Genomic DNA, 16,632 nt, shown 5'->3' with positions numbered 1-16,632 from the left:
AAGCCTTCAAAAGCAAACATTGATTTTTGGAAAAGCTTTTGGCAAATAAAGGTTAATATGTCTAAAAATAATTGCTGTTAACGGAATTCGAATACTTTTACAAGCTCGCCATAATTAATGAAATTATTTAGGTTAAATAAGTTTTTTATAGCAATTTTGTTTAACTTTCGTGAATTTACACATAATCCTTAATACACATGCTTAATCTTTAATAAGATGATTCCAGACAATATTAACCGCCAAACATTATGACACCCATTGTAATAAAAATTACCATGTGCTCACTTTTAAATGAATATATTTTTGTTTGCAAATGGTTTGCGTTTTGACAAATATAGCAATAAATTACGACTACATATTAGAAATAATAATAATTAACATTTAATGAGCGTTCGGCTTTTGTTGTTTTTGCTGCTTATACGAACACGGCCCAATAAAAGGAGAAACTTAACAAGAAAAAAAAACAGAACAAGTTATCTAAATACCAAATATATAGATATATGCGTGTGAAACTGATGCGGGCTTTCTCCTGCCGCCATCATACATAACAAACAATACATAATTCGCTACCGTCGCGACTCTCCTCTCATATTCTCTTCTGCTGGCTCGCTTTTCTGTTTTTACATAATATTATTGACTAAATTGTAGATCAACGAATGTCTGTTTTTCCATATCCATGTGGCACCACCAGCAAATAGCTTCAAGCATTGTAAGTATCGAAGAGGGGTGCCTAACTTAACTGCCAGATCATCATAAACTTAACTATTTTGGATTTTGGTTTTAGATAAATATTTTAAGGTTTCCAGATGAATATTTCATTTGAAGTTGTGTAATAATGTACATCATTTTAAAAAGTTAAGAAAGTGAATATTTCGATAAGTCTGCGATATTAACTCGAAAATCATATAAAAACCCATATAAAAGGTTTACAGTTTTAAATGGAATATAGCGTGGATTTTTCTTCTCTGATGTGAAAATTTATGATTCACTTTTCAGGGCACGCAATTCCTCTTCATCAACAAATAAATAAAAATTAAAAAGAGAATATTTGGAATTTTTAACACAATTATAAGTAAATCTTTCAAGTAACGACAATCTTGCAGTTTGTGGATTGGATTTGGGCTAACTATTTGGTGGTAATGCTAAACGACCAATGGTGATAATGGTGTTGGTGGTGCTACTGGCGCTAGTTGGACTTGGTCAGTTCAGTGCGGTTGGCGGCCACTTCGGCCAGAATGAGTAGATCTGAGGTAGAGGAGGTCACGTCGAAGGCCGCCTGCGAGGATAGCGACGAGGACGACGACGAGGAGTTCGAAGACAGCGGTGGCGACGCCGACGACGAGGTTGCAGAAGCATTAACCGCTTTGGGCGTCTCACTTGGATTGAAGTAGTAGCTGCCATTGATGGTCAGAGGCAGAATGGAGGCTACTTCCTGTTCGATGGCGCTGACGTCGCGCCGCGTGATGCTTTCTTTGCGTGCCTTGCGTCTTTGGCTGCCCACGGCCTGTAGTTGCTGTTGCTGCTGCTTAATCCTCACTAGGTGCTCACTGGCGGCAATGCATGCTCCTTTTGCCGTAGCAGCTGCTGATACTGTAGTGGAAGCTACCGATCCGCTGGTGCTGTTCGAGTTTCTCTGTTTCTTGCTGCCACTAAACTTCTTCTTCTTTTTGGTGCTACGCTTCCGTTGCAGGTAAGCATCCAAACTGAGCGCCGGCAACTCCTTGATCTTCTCCTCAAGATCGAAAAAGCCACTGCTACTCGACTCAGAAACGCTCCTGATATGCTTTTGCATGGAGTCCGGACAACTATCCTGGCGTTCCGGCGGCGAAACGGGCGGCGTATTGGGTCCCGGATTCAAGGGGATGTCTCCAAAGTTTCCACTTATATTTCCTGCCGGTGGCGAACGAGCCTTACTCTTCTTAGCTATGGCTGCAAGTTGACCGGAGTTGACTAGCTCCTGGTATATCTTGCCCTTACAGGAGCGCGATGATTTGGCCTTCTTACTGGACGAACCACTTATTGCCGCCTCCTCCTCGCTGGAGTTGCTCGAGTTGCTGTCTGGCAAGGACCGCTTATTGGCATTCCCAACCTGATTGCCTGTTGGCATGTGGGCGGATAGAAACTGGCTAGTTTCGCTAAGCACCTGCTGCAGCGCATAATCTTTCTCCTGTACTTGGACTTGCAGTAGCGAGCTTAGCTCGCCCATCTGTGTTTCGTCCGCCAGCTTAAAGAAATTGCGGCGCAAAAGAGCACGCGGCATCTCTCCGCGCTCTGCCCACTGCAGTTGCAATGGAGACGGCATTTGTTGGGGCTGATCCTCGCTGGGTATGACCTGGCCAGTAGCCGCGTTGCTGGGACGCGTAGCCAGCGTTCGCAGAGGCGGAGCCGGTAGTTTGTACCACTTAAAGTTTGGGTTGGCATTGAAGAAGGCGTCCTTGTTCTACAAATGGAAATAAATTCGTTTAGAACCCTTAATCCTTTAAAATTAAGGCCAAGTAAGCAATTTATAGGATTTTTTTTTTTTCAGTATTGCAATTTTTAATGGTAAGATATCCCACCTGCTGCGCTAGGTCCGTAAAACAGTGCTTCTCCTGCTCGTCTAGTGCTGCCCACCAGTCGCCCAATATCTTGGTGATGGCACTAAGAGAGAGAAAACAATGTAAGTTATTTTCTGGGAACCTTATCTTTGCAACTGCTAGCACCCACCGGTTCTCCAGGGTCTTATAGCGCTCCTTGACAATGCCGCGGTGTCGCTTGCAGAATATGAGGAACGCATTCATGGGGCGGCGGGCATGGTGCTCCGGTCGTATGTTATCCGTTGGCTGATCCTGCTGATTCTGCTGCGGTTGTACTTGCTGTCGATCTTTATCCTGTTCCTGCTGCGGCACTGTGACTACGTCCACGTCTACATGCTCTTCGGCGGCCTCGCGTCGAATCCGTGTTACCTCCTGCTGCACTGGCAACTGCACCTGGATCCCCTCCTCGTCTTCCTCCTCTTCGTCGAGTTCTATCTCCTCTTCGTCGTCATCGTCTTCAGTGTCGCTGCTGTAATACTGCAGCTTCGCATAGTTGTGCACATCCTCGATGCGTCGAAAGGCATTTTCTTGGTCCTCAGTGCGCTGCGGCTGAGGGTTAACTAAGGCACTTTTGGCTGTTTCTGCTGGCGATACAGGTGTTTCAGCTTCTCTGACTGAAGTTGTTGTATCGGCTTCTCCTGTATTTGATGGCTTCTCTTTGGTTCTTGGCATGGGTAGCCAGCGCAGTCCGCTAGCCCCTATTTTGGAAGCTCCCTTTGCCGCAGCAACACCACCTGGTGCTCCTATAATCGGCCTTGTAGCTGCGGAAACCATGGGAGCAGATCGAATTGAAGTTCCAGGTTCTGCTTTTTTGTAGGCCTGTCTTAAAACTCCAGAACCAATGCAAACTCCAAGCAAAGGTGACACTGTGGTCGAATTTTGAAAAAATTGAGATACACTAGGTGCACTATCCACTAAGCTGACTGTTCCTTGGGCAATGCTAATTGCCCTTGGTGTTCCTGATTCTAGGGGAGGTCCAGCTTTCATAGCGGAATAAAATTTTTTAAGAGTTGCAGATCCCTTGGAACCACCAAGGCTCTGGATAAAACCAGCCCTTGAAGTCTCTGACCCTGTTGTTGGAGAAAGTACCATCGAGCTCCCTAATCCTTTGCTGGCACCGGTTGCTGCGATTGCTCCACTTGATTCTCGAATCGTCTCGATTACTGTCAGCACTTCCCCCGTTTTCTGATTGTTGCTCATTTTTTGCTCCACTGCTTTAAGGCCACTGTAGTTGTTTTTGTTGTTTATGTTGCTTGTGTTGTTGTAGGCAAAGTGCAATTTAATTGCAGCACCTGTTGGCGTCACCTGTGCCACCTGCTGACCACCGCTGACGCTTAAGCCGTTGATCATGTTCTTAGTTTTCGTTTTCCACCTATGTATTTGTCTAGTCGCGATCCTCAAACATACTATGCTGGAAATATAGAAAAAGTTGTTTGTACTTTTTTTAGTAGGTGAATTTCACAAATGCAAGAAAATGGCGTTGCCAATATGGCTGGAAAAAAACTAATTGGCAGCTCTGGATTTTGCGACATCGAGTTGTTTACAAATTTCCAGAGAGAAAGGGATAGCAAGAGAGATCAGCTGTGCATGTGTATGTGCGTTTTGTGACGCCTTCCCCTCGCTCTTTCTCTTTCATTCCCATACATAAGTTTTAAAAATTCCTCAACAAAAACAAAAAATGATCGCATAAAAAAATCGTTTTTAATATTATGAAATGAAAGCAAATAAGATCGTACATGCAACAACAAACCCGATCACACAGTATATATGTAGTATAAAGATATTTTCAACACAAATAAAACATATAACAGACGAACGCACTCAAAGAAGTTACATTTCCTTTTCGATTTACAATATTTTACAACACTGTTTGATAAGAGTAACAATACCCGCTGTACAGGGATTTAATTTTTATGATCAATTAGACGAATTTACATAAAACTTTGTGACATATACCATCCGATTTTGAACAAAATAATTCGGAAATCGATATTTTTAAAATTGAAGTTCGATATGTAAAATCACATACAATGTTTTTGTTACTTTTATCTCGGCTCACAATTTACAAACATTCTCACTGCTTTAATACATAAACTCGCTGATTCCGTTTAAGTTTCGCAATATCTCTCATTAAAATAAAGCTTAATAATAGTTTTAATATTGATAAATACTTGTTATATGTACTGCTATTGCACAATTATGTGACAAACAAAACACACAAATAAAGAAATGGAAAATAAAAAAACAAAAAACGAAAACAGGCTACGTGTACAGCTGAGTGTAAGCTTGTGTGAGTATGCGTGCGAGAAGGAGAGCACTAGAAGAGAGTGTCGAGTGCGTTGCCTTCTCTCTGTTTCGCACAGTTCGCTTTGAACTTGATTAAGCCCATTGTTTGTGCGAGCAACGCACTGCCTTTGTTGTTATTGTTGATATCTTTTTGTAGAAAAGAGAGGGGAAGAGGATCGCAGTACTGGCGTTGCCATCTGGCCTAAAAAGTAAAGTGCAGCTGTCAGCTGTTGGTTACCGTTGGCCGTCGCTCTCCATCTCTATCGCTCTCTCACACACAGATGCACACGGTCAAGGCCAAGTTTAAAAAGGGGCGGTGGGTGGTAGGAGGAGGGGTTGGTCCGTTCATAACCTTCAAACGGTTAGATCTAGTTTTCTAGGTTAGGTTTTCAACTGCCTCTGAAATGCAATCATTTGATTCCAATTTATTGAATAAATAACAAAAAAAATATTAAACGGCACGCATATACAAGAGCACTGTATTTTCCCGCATATAAAGCTCACATACACACACAAACAAAGAACAGCTGATGACGTTTGTTATTTTGTGCGCGTCGCTTATTTTTTGAGTTTTTTTTGCACAAAACAAAAATCCTTAATGAAAAGTGTTTTTTATTGCCTAATCATAAATAAAAGTTTGTTTAAATCGCGCTTTACTTGAATGAAATTACTGCCTCGAATCGAAGACTCTGCTCTCGTTTAATTAAATTTCAATGTTGATGATGTCAAATGAGAATGAAAACTGACTGTGTTTTCTGTTTTTGTGTTTTTGTGCGGCGGCCAGAGGCAGCGACGTCTGCCGACGACGATGTGGATACGTCGCCTTGCACTATGGGCCCGATCGCCGAAATATTTTTGTTTTCAAAATTTCTGCTCTGTTGGATAAGTTTTCAATTTTATAAAAAGATTTAAAAACATGTTTTTGAAAAAGTATTAATGACAAAAAGTACTTGTATTGTTGGGCAACTGAATAAAAACACAGTTAAGATGACTAAAGCTTTTGTGATATTTCGAACAATTTGAATATGTCTTATTTTTTTTCGAATATATAGCTGGCTAACTTTTTTTGTATAAGTAATGGAAAAATATATAACCCATATGAGAGGCATAACATCGAACACAAGTTTATTCCACAGTGCGTGGCGTCGCTGCTGACGTTTAATTGCGCGCAGCAACAACAACAATACTAGCGAAATGTATTTTATTTTACTTTTTCTTTCTGCAGGCGCCCCTCTGTGTGTCAGTGTGTGTTAGCTCCCATATCCGCAACGCATCCATATTCACACAAACACAATCACCAGTCTCTCTCAAAAAACAATAACAAAGTAGCCGTTTGTCGAGTGAGAGAGAAGAGTGCAGCTGTCTCTAATGCACTTGCTGCATTCGCTCAGCTGTTTTCAATTTGATTTTGTCGTTAGCGGGAGAATCGCGAGTTCAGTTATTTCTTTAAGGGGGATTTACCAAAATTAAAAACTTAAAATCCGACTAGTTTAAAATAAAAAAAGACACGGAATTAAATCAAATTAGCATTTTTTTTATCTCTTTACGAAAAACCAAATTTAAAATGAATTAAAGTAAGACAAAAATAAGGAGGGAGAAACCTTATATACAAAGTTACTTAAATACATAATAATTTAAAAAAAAAAAGAGTAGAAACAAAAGATAATGAAAATCAAGGAGTACAGAAAATGGTTAATGTTCTGCATTCTACCAGTGGGAATGGGTTTCTCCTTTCTTGTTTTTTTTTAGCAACAAGTTGATAAACAATTGCAATATTTGTGTGTGTATGAGAATACTATATACACTATATATGATCACCCCCATACCGATTCCCGTGCTTTTTTTATTGCATAACCACATTTAACAGTTTTGCTCGAACGGTTGCCGATTCGGTTTGTTTGCAATTTGCATTTTTGCCCAAGCCAGGGGCAACAACAATGTTATTGTTTTTCAAGGTCACGCACACATGCACAGCGAGATGAACGACAAAACAACACCCACCCACCGCCACCCCCTGCAATTCCCCACTCAACCCCCAACACTTCAGGTTTGGAGGTTCACTTCAGTTCACTCTCCTCTCTATTTTGGCTTGAGAGAGCGACACAAGCGACCCCACAAATTCGGTATCTCACACACACAGTCTCCAACACACAATGCACTCTCGGTACAGTGATCCAACGGTTGACCCACAGAATGATCTACACGAACTATTCACAAGCTATTCTATAAACTAGCTTGTTTATAAAAGTTATTACTAAGCATAATGTGTAATTTTAATAACCTAAGAATTTTGATTACATACGTACAACAAATCTCTAAAAAGAAATGTGTGTAGAGGCTTAGCCGTCATTCACTTAAAAAATATGTATAATCAGTTTTGTTCTGTAATTTTTATTGTGAAATGATTAAAAAATCATTGCTTCTAATTCTTGTTATTTAGTTTTTCCAGTATTAGTAACAAATTGACGTATAACAAAACTAACGGTTGGCTTATATGAAAGTTCATAAAACGAAGGATACACTTCTTTGGGCGCACACTGTATTTACGTATGTTTTTGGGGCAACTGGGATACCGTTATGCACTATATCTAGCTCTTTCTCTTTCCGTATCTCTATCGCCTATGTGTATGATTGCATGTTGCTTGGTACCAGTTTTCAGGGTCAGGGAAATTCGATTTTCTGTGTCTGACTGTCTCTGCTTCTTCTTCTTCCTTGTGGCTTTCCTTCTGTGGGCGATCCACTAACAACAACAATACTGTCAAGGACAAAATCGAATAAGGTATAGAAAAGGTTAAAATGTTAACAACATTGCACCTTAAATACCCTCTCTCTTTATATTAGTATTAATTAGTAGATTTTTATAGTTTCTTAATAATTGGCATTTTTAACATCAAAACCCTTTTCTTATTTAAAACAAGAGGAAACGCTATAGTCGAGTGCCGCGACTATAAGATACCCGTTACTGTTTTACACAATTTTAAAATATTAATTTTGCTAGTGGAAATTCACAAGGCGCCACCTATTGTCAGAGGAAGTATGTTGAGTATGCTTATAGTGACGTCACTTCCCATGTGAGGCCTTATAACCTTAATTTCTTCATAAATAGCGCAATAATGTTCCGATTTGAAAAACCTTTGGCAAATCGATAGATATTAACAGAAATAAGTTATACAAGGTCAAACAAAGGCATTCATAATAATATTATAGACGCCACAGTTTTCCGCGGTTTGTAGGCGTTAGAGTGGGCGTGGCCAAATGCAACTTCGTGGCAAGTTGCAGAGGCATCTACTAAATATGTGTTTCTAAGCAAAATTGTGTAGCTCTTATAGTTTTTGAGATTTTTGCATTTTTGGTTTTTCGGGTTTTATGGGCGTTAGAGTGGGCGTGGCTTGATCGGAAAAAAAAAAACAATTCGCATTGGCAGCATCATAGAAACCTACATGGTTAATCCGAACTTTCTATTACGAATAGTTACCGAGATATCAGCTTTTCTAGAAAATCCGAAAACCGTCTTTTGAGCCTTGTGGGCGTATGGGTGGGTGAGGCCGGATAGTAGTACTACTATAAGATGCGCTGTCATCTAAAGATTATACTTTCTGAATTTCAACTTTCTAACTGCAATAGTTCCTATGATTTCAGTAATTTTAGTTTTTTGCGATTTGTGGGCGTTAGAGTGGGCGTGGCAGGATGCTGTAATAAACTTGCGCTGTCCCGGGACCTCAAGAATCTTCATGCTTAATCTCAACTTTGTATCTGCTATAGTTCCTGAGATCTCAGCGTTCATACGGACGGACGGACGGACGGACGGACGGACGGACGGACGGACGGACGGACGGACGGACGGACGGACGGACAGACGGACATGGCTCAATCGACTTCGCTATTGATCCTGATCAAGAATATATATACTTTATAGGGTCGCAAAAGCTTCCTTCTATCTGTTACATACTTTTCAACGAATCTAGTATACCCTTTTACTCTACGAGTAACGGGTATAAAAATATTAAAATATTTAACTTGTCAGAAGATAATTGATTATTCCATAAGGCACTTGCTCACGTCGTTCTCAAGACGGTTAGAGGATATTGTCTTCCGTTCTCAACTCTTAACTTCGCTCTTAACTAATATAATAATATATTGACGGGTGCTGAGGTATTGTATTTGCCTTCTACGTGTAGGTGCATATGACTAGAAGTGTCTAAATTAGATTGCTTTTGTTACGAAAAGAAGTACAAATATAAATTAGAAAAATTAAAAATTTATAAGAATCAATTTCATTTTCCAAGTGGTTTTTTTTTAGCTTCAAATCAAAGTTATTTGGTTAAATCAACTAAAGTAAAAAACAAGGAGAAAACATTTCATATCTATAAGTAGTGCAAACGTTTTAACATAAAGAAGTCTTCTAAATATTATTTGAACATACAACAGCTTTATAAAAGCCATAGTTTGCAAATATTTACAAATCTTTATTTAGAATACATTTTAAGAACTAATATCACCTACGCAGTACACCAACAAATTTTAAATTTTCATACATCCTCGAATCTCGCTATTAATAGTTTTACTATAGTCTTAGTTCATTTTAATGTTAACGAACTTTGAAAAGGGGCGTTCCACGACCGCGCCCAATTTCGCGACCACACAATTATAAGACGGAATTATTCTATTTTCAGCCAAGAGTCAAACAATGATAAGAGGTATCGCACAAGCCGCAGAAACTAAAGAGAAAAATGGGGGCGGGTGAAAAGACTACAACGATAAGCGGCAGTCCCTCCCCGAGATATTTTTAAGACGATACTCTATATATATTCAGGTTATTAAAAAAACATTTACATTTGAATGAGCAATGCAAGTCTCTACAATATTTTTTAGGATCAATTAATTTCAGATAAAGATGAAATATTGAAAAAAAATCAAAAAATCAAAATACAGTTTTAACATAAAATAAATAAAATAAAATATTCCTCGTTTTAACAATGTAATAATAAAAAGTATTATCATTTTTTAAATATTTCTATTTCATGTTAAAAAACACAACATTTTGATTAGATGTTTCACATCAAAATGAAAATTAGTTAAGACTCCAATATCAAAAATCATATTCATTGAATACACTCACCTATTTTGGAGATGGCATTCTGGTCGGCATCGATCCTACCGCTTAAGCACATTGATGAAGGTCTCGTGCGGCACGCGGATATTGGCAAACATACGCATCTTTTTCTTGCCCTCGGCCTGCTGCTTGAGCAGCTTCATCCGCCTGGTGACATCTCCTCCATACAGTTTGGCTGTCACATCCTTGCGATACGCCTTGATGGTCTCTCGGGCCAGTACTTTACTGCCCACACATGCCTGGATGGCGATCTGCACCATCTGTTTCGGTATGAGCTCGCGGAGCTTGAGAACCATTTGCCTAGCCACGCCTGTGGCCTTGGACACGTGAACAATGCGACACAACTCTTCCACGGGTTTGCCGTTTAGATGGATATCCAAACGAACCAAATGCGACGGATGATATCCGTGATCCTCGTAGCTGAAACTAGCATAACCCGAACTCATCGACTTGAGGCGATCGTGAAAGTCGAGGATGATCTCGCTTAGCGGTAGGACGTACTTCATTAGCACACGCGTCTCGTCGATGTTCACTGAGCTCTGCTGCAATCCTCGTCGTTCTACACACAGCCCGATCACCTGGCCCACATACTCTGTAGGCGTGATTATCGTACCCAAAACCAAGGGTTCATAGTACTCCTTAATGCTATGCGGTTCCGGAAAGAGCGCTGCATTCGAAATGTCTATAGTATCGCGTCCCTGTTGCCGAATCATCTTTGGATTGCTCAACACCAAGCGATACGTGACGGAAGGCGCTGTGATTATGGGTTCGGCGCCATGTTCTTGCTCTAGGCGCTGGCAAAATACCTCCATGTGCAGAAGTCCAAGGAAGCCCAGTCGCCAGCCCTGACCCAAAGCCGGGCTGGAGTCTACTTTTACTGTGACCGCCGAGTCATTAAGTACCATTTTATCAATGGCACTGCGTAGGGCCACATGTTTGGACTGATCAGCGGGAAAAACTCCAGCAAAAACAAGTGGCTGTTGTGGACGATAGCTTCCTGCGGCGCTGGCCGCTCTATTTTTTAAGTGAATGGTATCGCCCACAATGGACTCCTTACTGTTTCGCATATTGCAGGCGATCAAACCCACTTGACCAGCGGATAGATCCGGAACCGGACATTCGGCTGGTCTTAAGACAGATATGCTTTTCACGGGATACACCTTCTTGGTGGCCAGAGACTGGATATCCTGGTTTTGCTCTAGCTTGCCATTTAGTACATAAATGAGATTAAGAGCCCCGCGGTACTTGTCAAACCAGCTGTCGAAGATTAGGGCCCGAAAGTCGCTGTCGCGCTGAACTTTAGGTGGTGGTATGGTTTCTATAACCCGTTCCAACACCTCGGAGACGCCAGTACCCAATTTGGCTGACACGCGCAGCACCTGTTCGGGATCTATGCCAAACAGCAGTTTCATATCGATGCAAACCTTATCAGGATTTGCGTGCTTTATGTCGATCTTGTTTAGGACGGGAACCACGGTCAGTTGACGCTGCATGGCGAGGTGGTAATTGGCCACGGTTTGGGCCTGGACACCGTGACAGGCGTCAACCAGGAGGACCACGCCATCGCAAGCTGCCAGGGAGCGGGAGACCTAAGAAATCAACAGATTATTTGCAAAGTTTTAGGAAGTTTTTAGCTTGAAACCCACCTCATTAGAAAAATCAACGTGGCCTGGAGTGTCTATGAGGTTGAGTAGGTACAGTTGCCCCTTGTGATGGTGGAAGATCGATGCGGTCTGGGCCTTAACAGTTATCCCGCGCTCCCGCTCCACTTGAAGGCTATCCAGAACCTGGTTCTGCCCAGCATTCCGGGCAATAGCTCCAGTGAGTTCTAGAAGCCGGTCTGCTAGCGTGCTCTTGCCGTGATCTACATGAGCTATTATGCTGAAGTTACGGATGCGCTCCACAGGTATGTGGGCGAATTCCCGAAGTAGCTCCGCCTGCGAGGGCTCTACTACTTTGGCCAGGCGGTCTTCTGATTCGGCTTTGACCTGATTCGATGTACTTAGGTTGCGGGCAAAGCAATCCCTGCTCCTGGCCAGTAACCAGGCAGAGTGAGGGTTCCCCCCTGTGCGTTGCAGTAACCAGCGGATGGAAATCTCCCTGAGCATGGCTAAATTAACATTACTTTACCGGCAAAAAAAAAATTGTTACCGCACACCATGTGCGTCGTGTGACCGTGGGATGGGAAAATACCAAGCGTCCTACATAAAATATACCGAACCAAAAAATACTGCACGGGAGCGCATTCAGGGACTTTTATTTTTTCTATTTAAAAAATGATATCATACAACATTTAAATATGAGTTCAATTTCAGACTTACCTATCGGTTAAATTATAAAAAAAAAGTTTAAACATATTTTCAATAAATTATAAAATATTTATTTAAACAACTGAACTTGTAGACTAAATATCTAGCAATTTTGTTGTTTTTAAACAAGAGAATTTTTAAAATTCGGAATTGAAATCCTTATGAGTTTTAAACTTCTTAAGATAACTAAATCCTTGAACTTAAATTTTACGAAAATGTAGTTTGTATGAAAGTAAATAAATTAAAGGATGTGTATATCAAACATGCTTCGAATAATTAAAGGATTTGTAAAATAACAAAATATTGTAGGAGAAGCATTATATGTATCTAATAGATGCAATCCATGTATTTTAACAGAAAACGATATTTAGGCACAACATAATACTATAATATTCTACAAATTTGTAAAGCAATAACACAACTTGCAAAATGTTATTGAAAAATACCAAAGCAGCCAATTGCAAGACCCTTTTGAAAACCATAAAAATGAAATGAAAGAGACGAGCTGGTTTACAAATTGTATAAAAAGCATATATATGTATTCATAGAGGATTATATTGGGTTAAAAAAGTTTTCATATACATAATAAAAGAGATTTCACATTTTGGTTTTTGTTTCATCCGTTCGAGTGCACTTTTTAGCGAGCAGCCTACCTAACCGAGTTTCTGCAACTGTCTATGGAATCCTGCGGCCGCCTAGGAAGGATCACTGTTTGTTCAATCAGATCGTGCTTAGGAATCGGGCAGCACTCGAGGACGAAGCTCCATTATGGTCGAGTAAAGTCAGAAGAGAAGGCTGCTACGCACATATAGTATAACCTAAATAAACCGCTCGCTTTGAGACTACACAGAAGGTAAACAGACAAAAATGAATCAACATACAATATAAATCGGATTGGATTCGCTTAGCCTAAATGCATAGTACAATAATAATCCATTGTTAATCGCGTCTAAATACATAGTAGGAATACAGTTGTTTTCTTGTGTGTTTCGCTTGATAGGAGTGATATGAAGTGAGTCGCTGATGGTTGTTTTTCTTTGATGGAGCAATTGCATTGCAGGCGTTTTGTATACGCGGCAGGTGTATGTTGGTTGTGTGTATAAATGTATAAGGTGTGTATACCTAAATCCTACGAATATATATATGGAGAATGCGAAATTAATACAGAATACGTAGCGCCCGTCGTTTCACAATTGAGAGTAGAATTAAAGCGCGATCGCAAACAAAATCTGCGTACAAAATATATGTTGTGTATATGTAGATATACGACTTGTTTGTATAACTATAGATTGCCGCCTCCGTTCAGCGCGTATATTAAAAATACACCCGTCTGTCTATTGCTGGGCCTGCATGCGCGCTTGCATCTGGGCGATCATCTCCTGCATGCGCCGCAGCTCGGCCTCCTTCTCCTGCAGTATGCGATCCTTCTCACCGAGCACGCTATTGGCCACCACCTGCGAGGTGCTGTCCCGTTCGGCCTTCACCCCGTTCTCCTTGCCCTTGATGCCCTTGGCCAGGCGGTCGGAGCGGTAGTTCTCGTAGTGAACCTCCTGCGTCACCTCCTGTAGGTCCTGCATGTGGGTGCTGTAGGGTATCAGAAATATGGGCCAATTAGAAAACGATACATTTATTACTATTGTACTACACTTACATCAGCATGGTGCGCAGTTTAATGAAGTCGCAGTGATCGGGATTCTCTACCTCGACCACGCCCCATGGATAAAGGCGACCGCGCACCTTTTTGCCCTTGACCTCTAGCAAAGTGTTGGCGCCGCAGACGGCGAAAGGCACAGCTTCCTTCAGTTGCTTCACCTGCTCCTTGTACTCCTCATCTTCGTCGGAATCACAGTCTGGCAGTGGATATATCTTGATGCCGTGGCTCTCGATCTCCTGCAGGATGCGGCATTTTAGGCGCAGGATCTCTTTCTTTGTGAGGCAATCGGCCTTGGCGATCACGGGCACAATGTTAACCTTGGAGTGCAGCTTCTTCATGAACTCCACATCGAGCGGTTTAAGCCTGCAATAAGCGAAGAGAAAACATAGAAACTAATGGGTGCATAACAGTTTGCAGATAAATATAATACTGGCTTATACTGAGAAAAATGAAGACCAATTTATCATATGTATATATGATTTTTGCAGCATCTAGCAAACTTTAAAAAATTTTAGTTCTATTCTGTATATGGGTAAAGATTTTTTAGTCCAATACAGGTCGAGTAGAATATATGGTTAGCGCAAAAAAAAATACTGTTTAGCTTGCAATTTTTAATAATCGCAGCCAATTTGTAGGCCATACTTAAAAGATAAGCAAAGAGAATACACACCCATGCCCAAAGGGCGATATAAAGTAGAAACAGCAATGAATGCGATTGTCCACAATGTTCCGTCTGTTGAGGCCACTTTCGTCGCGCAGGAAGCGCTCGTATTGCTCATCGATGTACTCGAGTATGGCGCCAAAGCTGTTGGAGTTGTCGATGGCATCGCCGAATCCGGGTGTGTCTACCACGGTCAGTCGCAGCTTGACGCCGCGCTCCTCGATTTCCACCGTCGATGCCTCCAGCTTTACCGTCTGCTTCTGTTTCTCTGTAAAAGAGAGAGGTCCATTTGATATGTATTTAAAGTTGTCTCTGGAAAAAGTAGGTACCCACCTATGGCATCCGGAATAATACGCTCGGGGTAGAGATCCGTAAGGAAGAGGCTGTTGACCAGCGTGGATTTGCCCAGCCCGGATTCACCCACCACCATCAGTGTGAACTCGAAGCCCTTCTTTACAGACTTGCGATGCACTTGGTTGGGCAAGTTTGCAAAACCCACGTAGCCAGGCGTCTCAATGCTGGAAAACTGTGGATAAAAAGTAAATAATTTACCTTTGGTTGACAGCTCTAATGTCTAATTTCTGAATATCGCCAGCTTGAAGCATTTTAAAAACCATTTGGGACTAACTAAGACTATCTGACGCAGACTATTTTTTATAAGATCTACCTAAGAGAGAACTCATTTTTTACCTTGATATCGTTATCTATAAATAATTATTTCAGAGTTATAGTAAAATAATAATGCATTTTATCAGGATGCAAAATAACTTTGGGTAGTTTTGCATGTTTTATTTTGGGCAATGTAAGGTTTAGTGTTTAAATTGTAGTATTATATTTTCCAGTAATATTAGTCGCTGAGCTGCAGGTATGACATTTTTGTTAAGAAAGATTCTCAAGAATGATTTCTTTGAAGGAATTTTTAAAATATGAATAAATTTGGAAAAAATTGGTGCTCTTGATTTCGGTCATTTTTTTAAAACCATGAACCCAGTTTAGAAAAACTTTAAAAGTTAAGTTAGATATAACTTTGGTTTGTCTTTGGACTAAAAATACCACTTTAAAGGCGATGTTTATCATGTATATAATTTAATTTGCATATCAATAATATTGTTAAATGTTTTCCCATAAAATAGTTTTTTAACCTTTTTAATAAAATGATCTTTGATCTTTCTTAATTGGAAAAGCCATGTTATAGGGGTTATTTCTGGAAGTGTAAATGTACTATGTTTAAACTTTTTTTTGTGCCTTATTAAATAAAAGTTTAGGAATATTTAGGATCTAAAAAAGGGAAAACAAGGCGTGGTTTTAGCATTAACTTCTTAGGTATTTAGTGTTATGATTGCTGTTAGTCTGGCAGTTTGAGTTTTGGGTCTTAGAAAGCGATTGGCTAGATTTGCATGCCCATCACGCGCGTTGGAAATTTCTATTGGGCCACCAAAACAAAGGCCTCAGTTTCTCCAGAGCAGAAATTGTAATTACTAAGAATGTGGGTCACAGGCGACCAGAGGAGCGACAAAGATCACGAAAACAAAAGCAGAATGCCGACGCCACCGGCATGTTGTGAATCACTTGATTTCGATTTCCATTCCCATTTCCACTCCCGTTCCCCCTTCCGATTTTAGCCGAATGGTCGAACGGCGGGGGAGGAGGACCGGCCGATAAATGGGTGAGGGATGGAGAGCGGCAAACAAATGAGCAGCAGCGGCGGAATCGGCATTGTCGGCATCCAATGCATTTGCAATTCGGAATACCAGCTACATATGTACACAAGAGGCACACCACATCCACACTCCGCCGGATTGTAGTCATCCGGATTTGCAATCGACACTTGGACAAATAAACAGCGGCTACTCACGCCCTTTGTATCGGCCATTTTAAAAAAAAACACGAAACGAACGAAGAAATCAACGTAATGACGAACAAAATATCAGCTCGACCAGTGTGACCGCAGCACGGAACTGGCAGAACATGCCACCAGTGGGACCAGCTCAACGATGAAGGAAAACCCCAAATTTTAGTTAAACATACCATAG

The 16,632-nt window shown here is 40.9% G+C and overlaps 2 protein-coding genes across 6 annotated transcripts; both read right to left on the bottom strand.

The window, feature by feature from the left end:
* Nucleotides 1–281: 281 nt before the first annotated feature.
* On the bottom strand, nucleotides 282–12,142 carry LOC108117693 (translation factor waclaw, mitochondrial). Of its 5 annotated transcripts, none has more exons than XM_017230222.1 (4): nucleotides 9,982–10,087; nucleotides 2,707–3,987; nucleotides 2,559–2,640; nucleotides 282–2,440 (listed from the first exon to the last, which is right to left on the bottom strand). In XM_017230222.1, the coding sequence occupies exons 2-4, from the start codon at nucleotides 3,924–3,926 to the stop codon at nucleotides 1,187–1,189; spliced, it is 2,556 nt and encodes an 851-aa protein (XP_017085711.1). In that variant the 5' UTR covers nucleotides 3,927–3,987; nucleotides 9,982–10,087; the 3' UTR covers nucleotides 282–1,186. The 5 variants fall into 5 exon arrangements, with proteins under 5 accessions (XP_017085711.1, XP_017085712.1, XP_017085713.1 ...); XM_017230223.1 differs by lacking the exon at nucleotides 9,982–10,087 and adding an exon at nucleotides 5,520–5,603; XM_017230224.2 differs by lacking the exon at nucleotides 9,982–10,087 and adding an exon at nucleotides 4,748–4,891.
* Nucleotides 12,143–12,793: 651 nt separating this feature from the next.
* LOC108117706 (septin-1) lies at nucleotides 12,794–16,578 on the bottom strand. The gene is made up of 5 exons (XM_017230254.2): nucleotides 16,455–16,578; nucleotides 14,933–15,125; nucleotides 14,609–14,867; nucleotides 13,936–14,301; nucleotides 12,794–13,868 (listed from the first exon to the last, which is right to left on the bottom strand). Exons 1-5 carry the CDS (start codon nucleotides 16,470–16,472, stop codon nucleotides 13,619–13,621), a joined length of 1,086 nt encoding a protein of 361 aa, XP_017085743.1. The 5' UTR covers nucleotides 16,473–16,578; the 3' UTR covers nucleotides 12,794–13,618.
* Between the last annotated feature and the right edge of the window lie 54 nt (nucleotides 16,579–16,632).

Source organism: Drosophila eugracilis, unplaced genomic scaffold, assembly GCF_018153835.1.
Source record: "Drosophila eugracilis isolate 14026-0451.02 unplaced genomic scaffold, ASM1815383v1 contig_649, whole genome shotgun sequence".
Taxonomy (NCBI): Eukaryota; Metazoa; Arthropoda; class Insecta; order Diptera; family Drosophilidae; genus Drosophila; species Drosophila eugracilis.
This window is presented reverse-complemented; position numbering and strand designations above follow the sequence as displayed.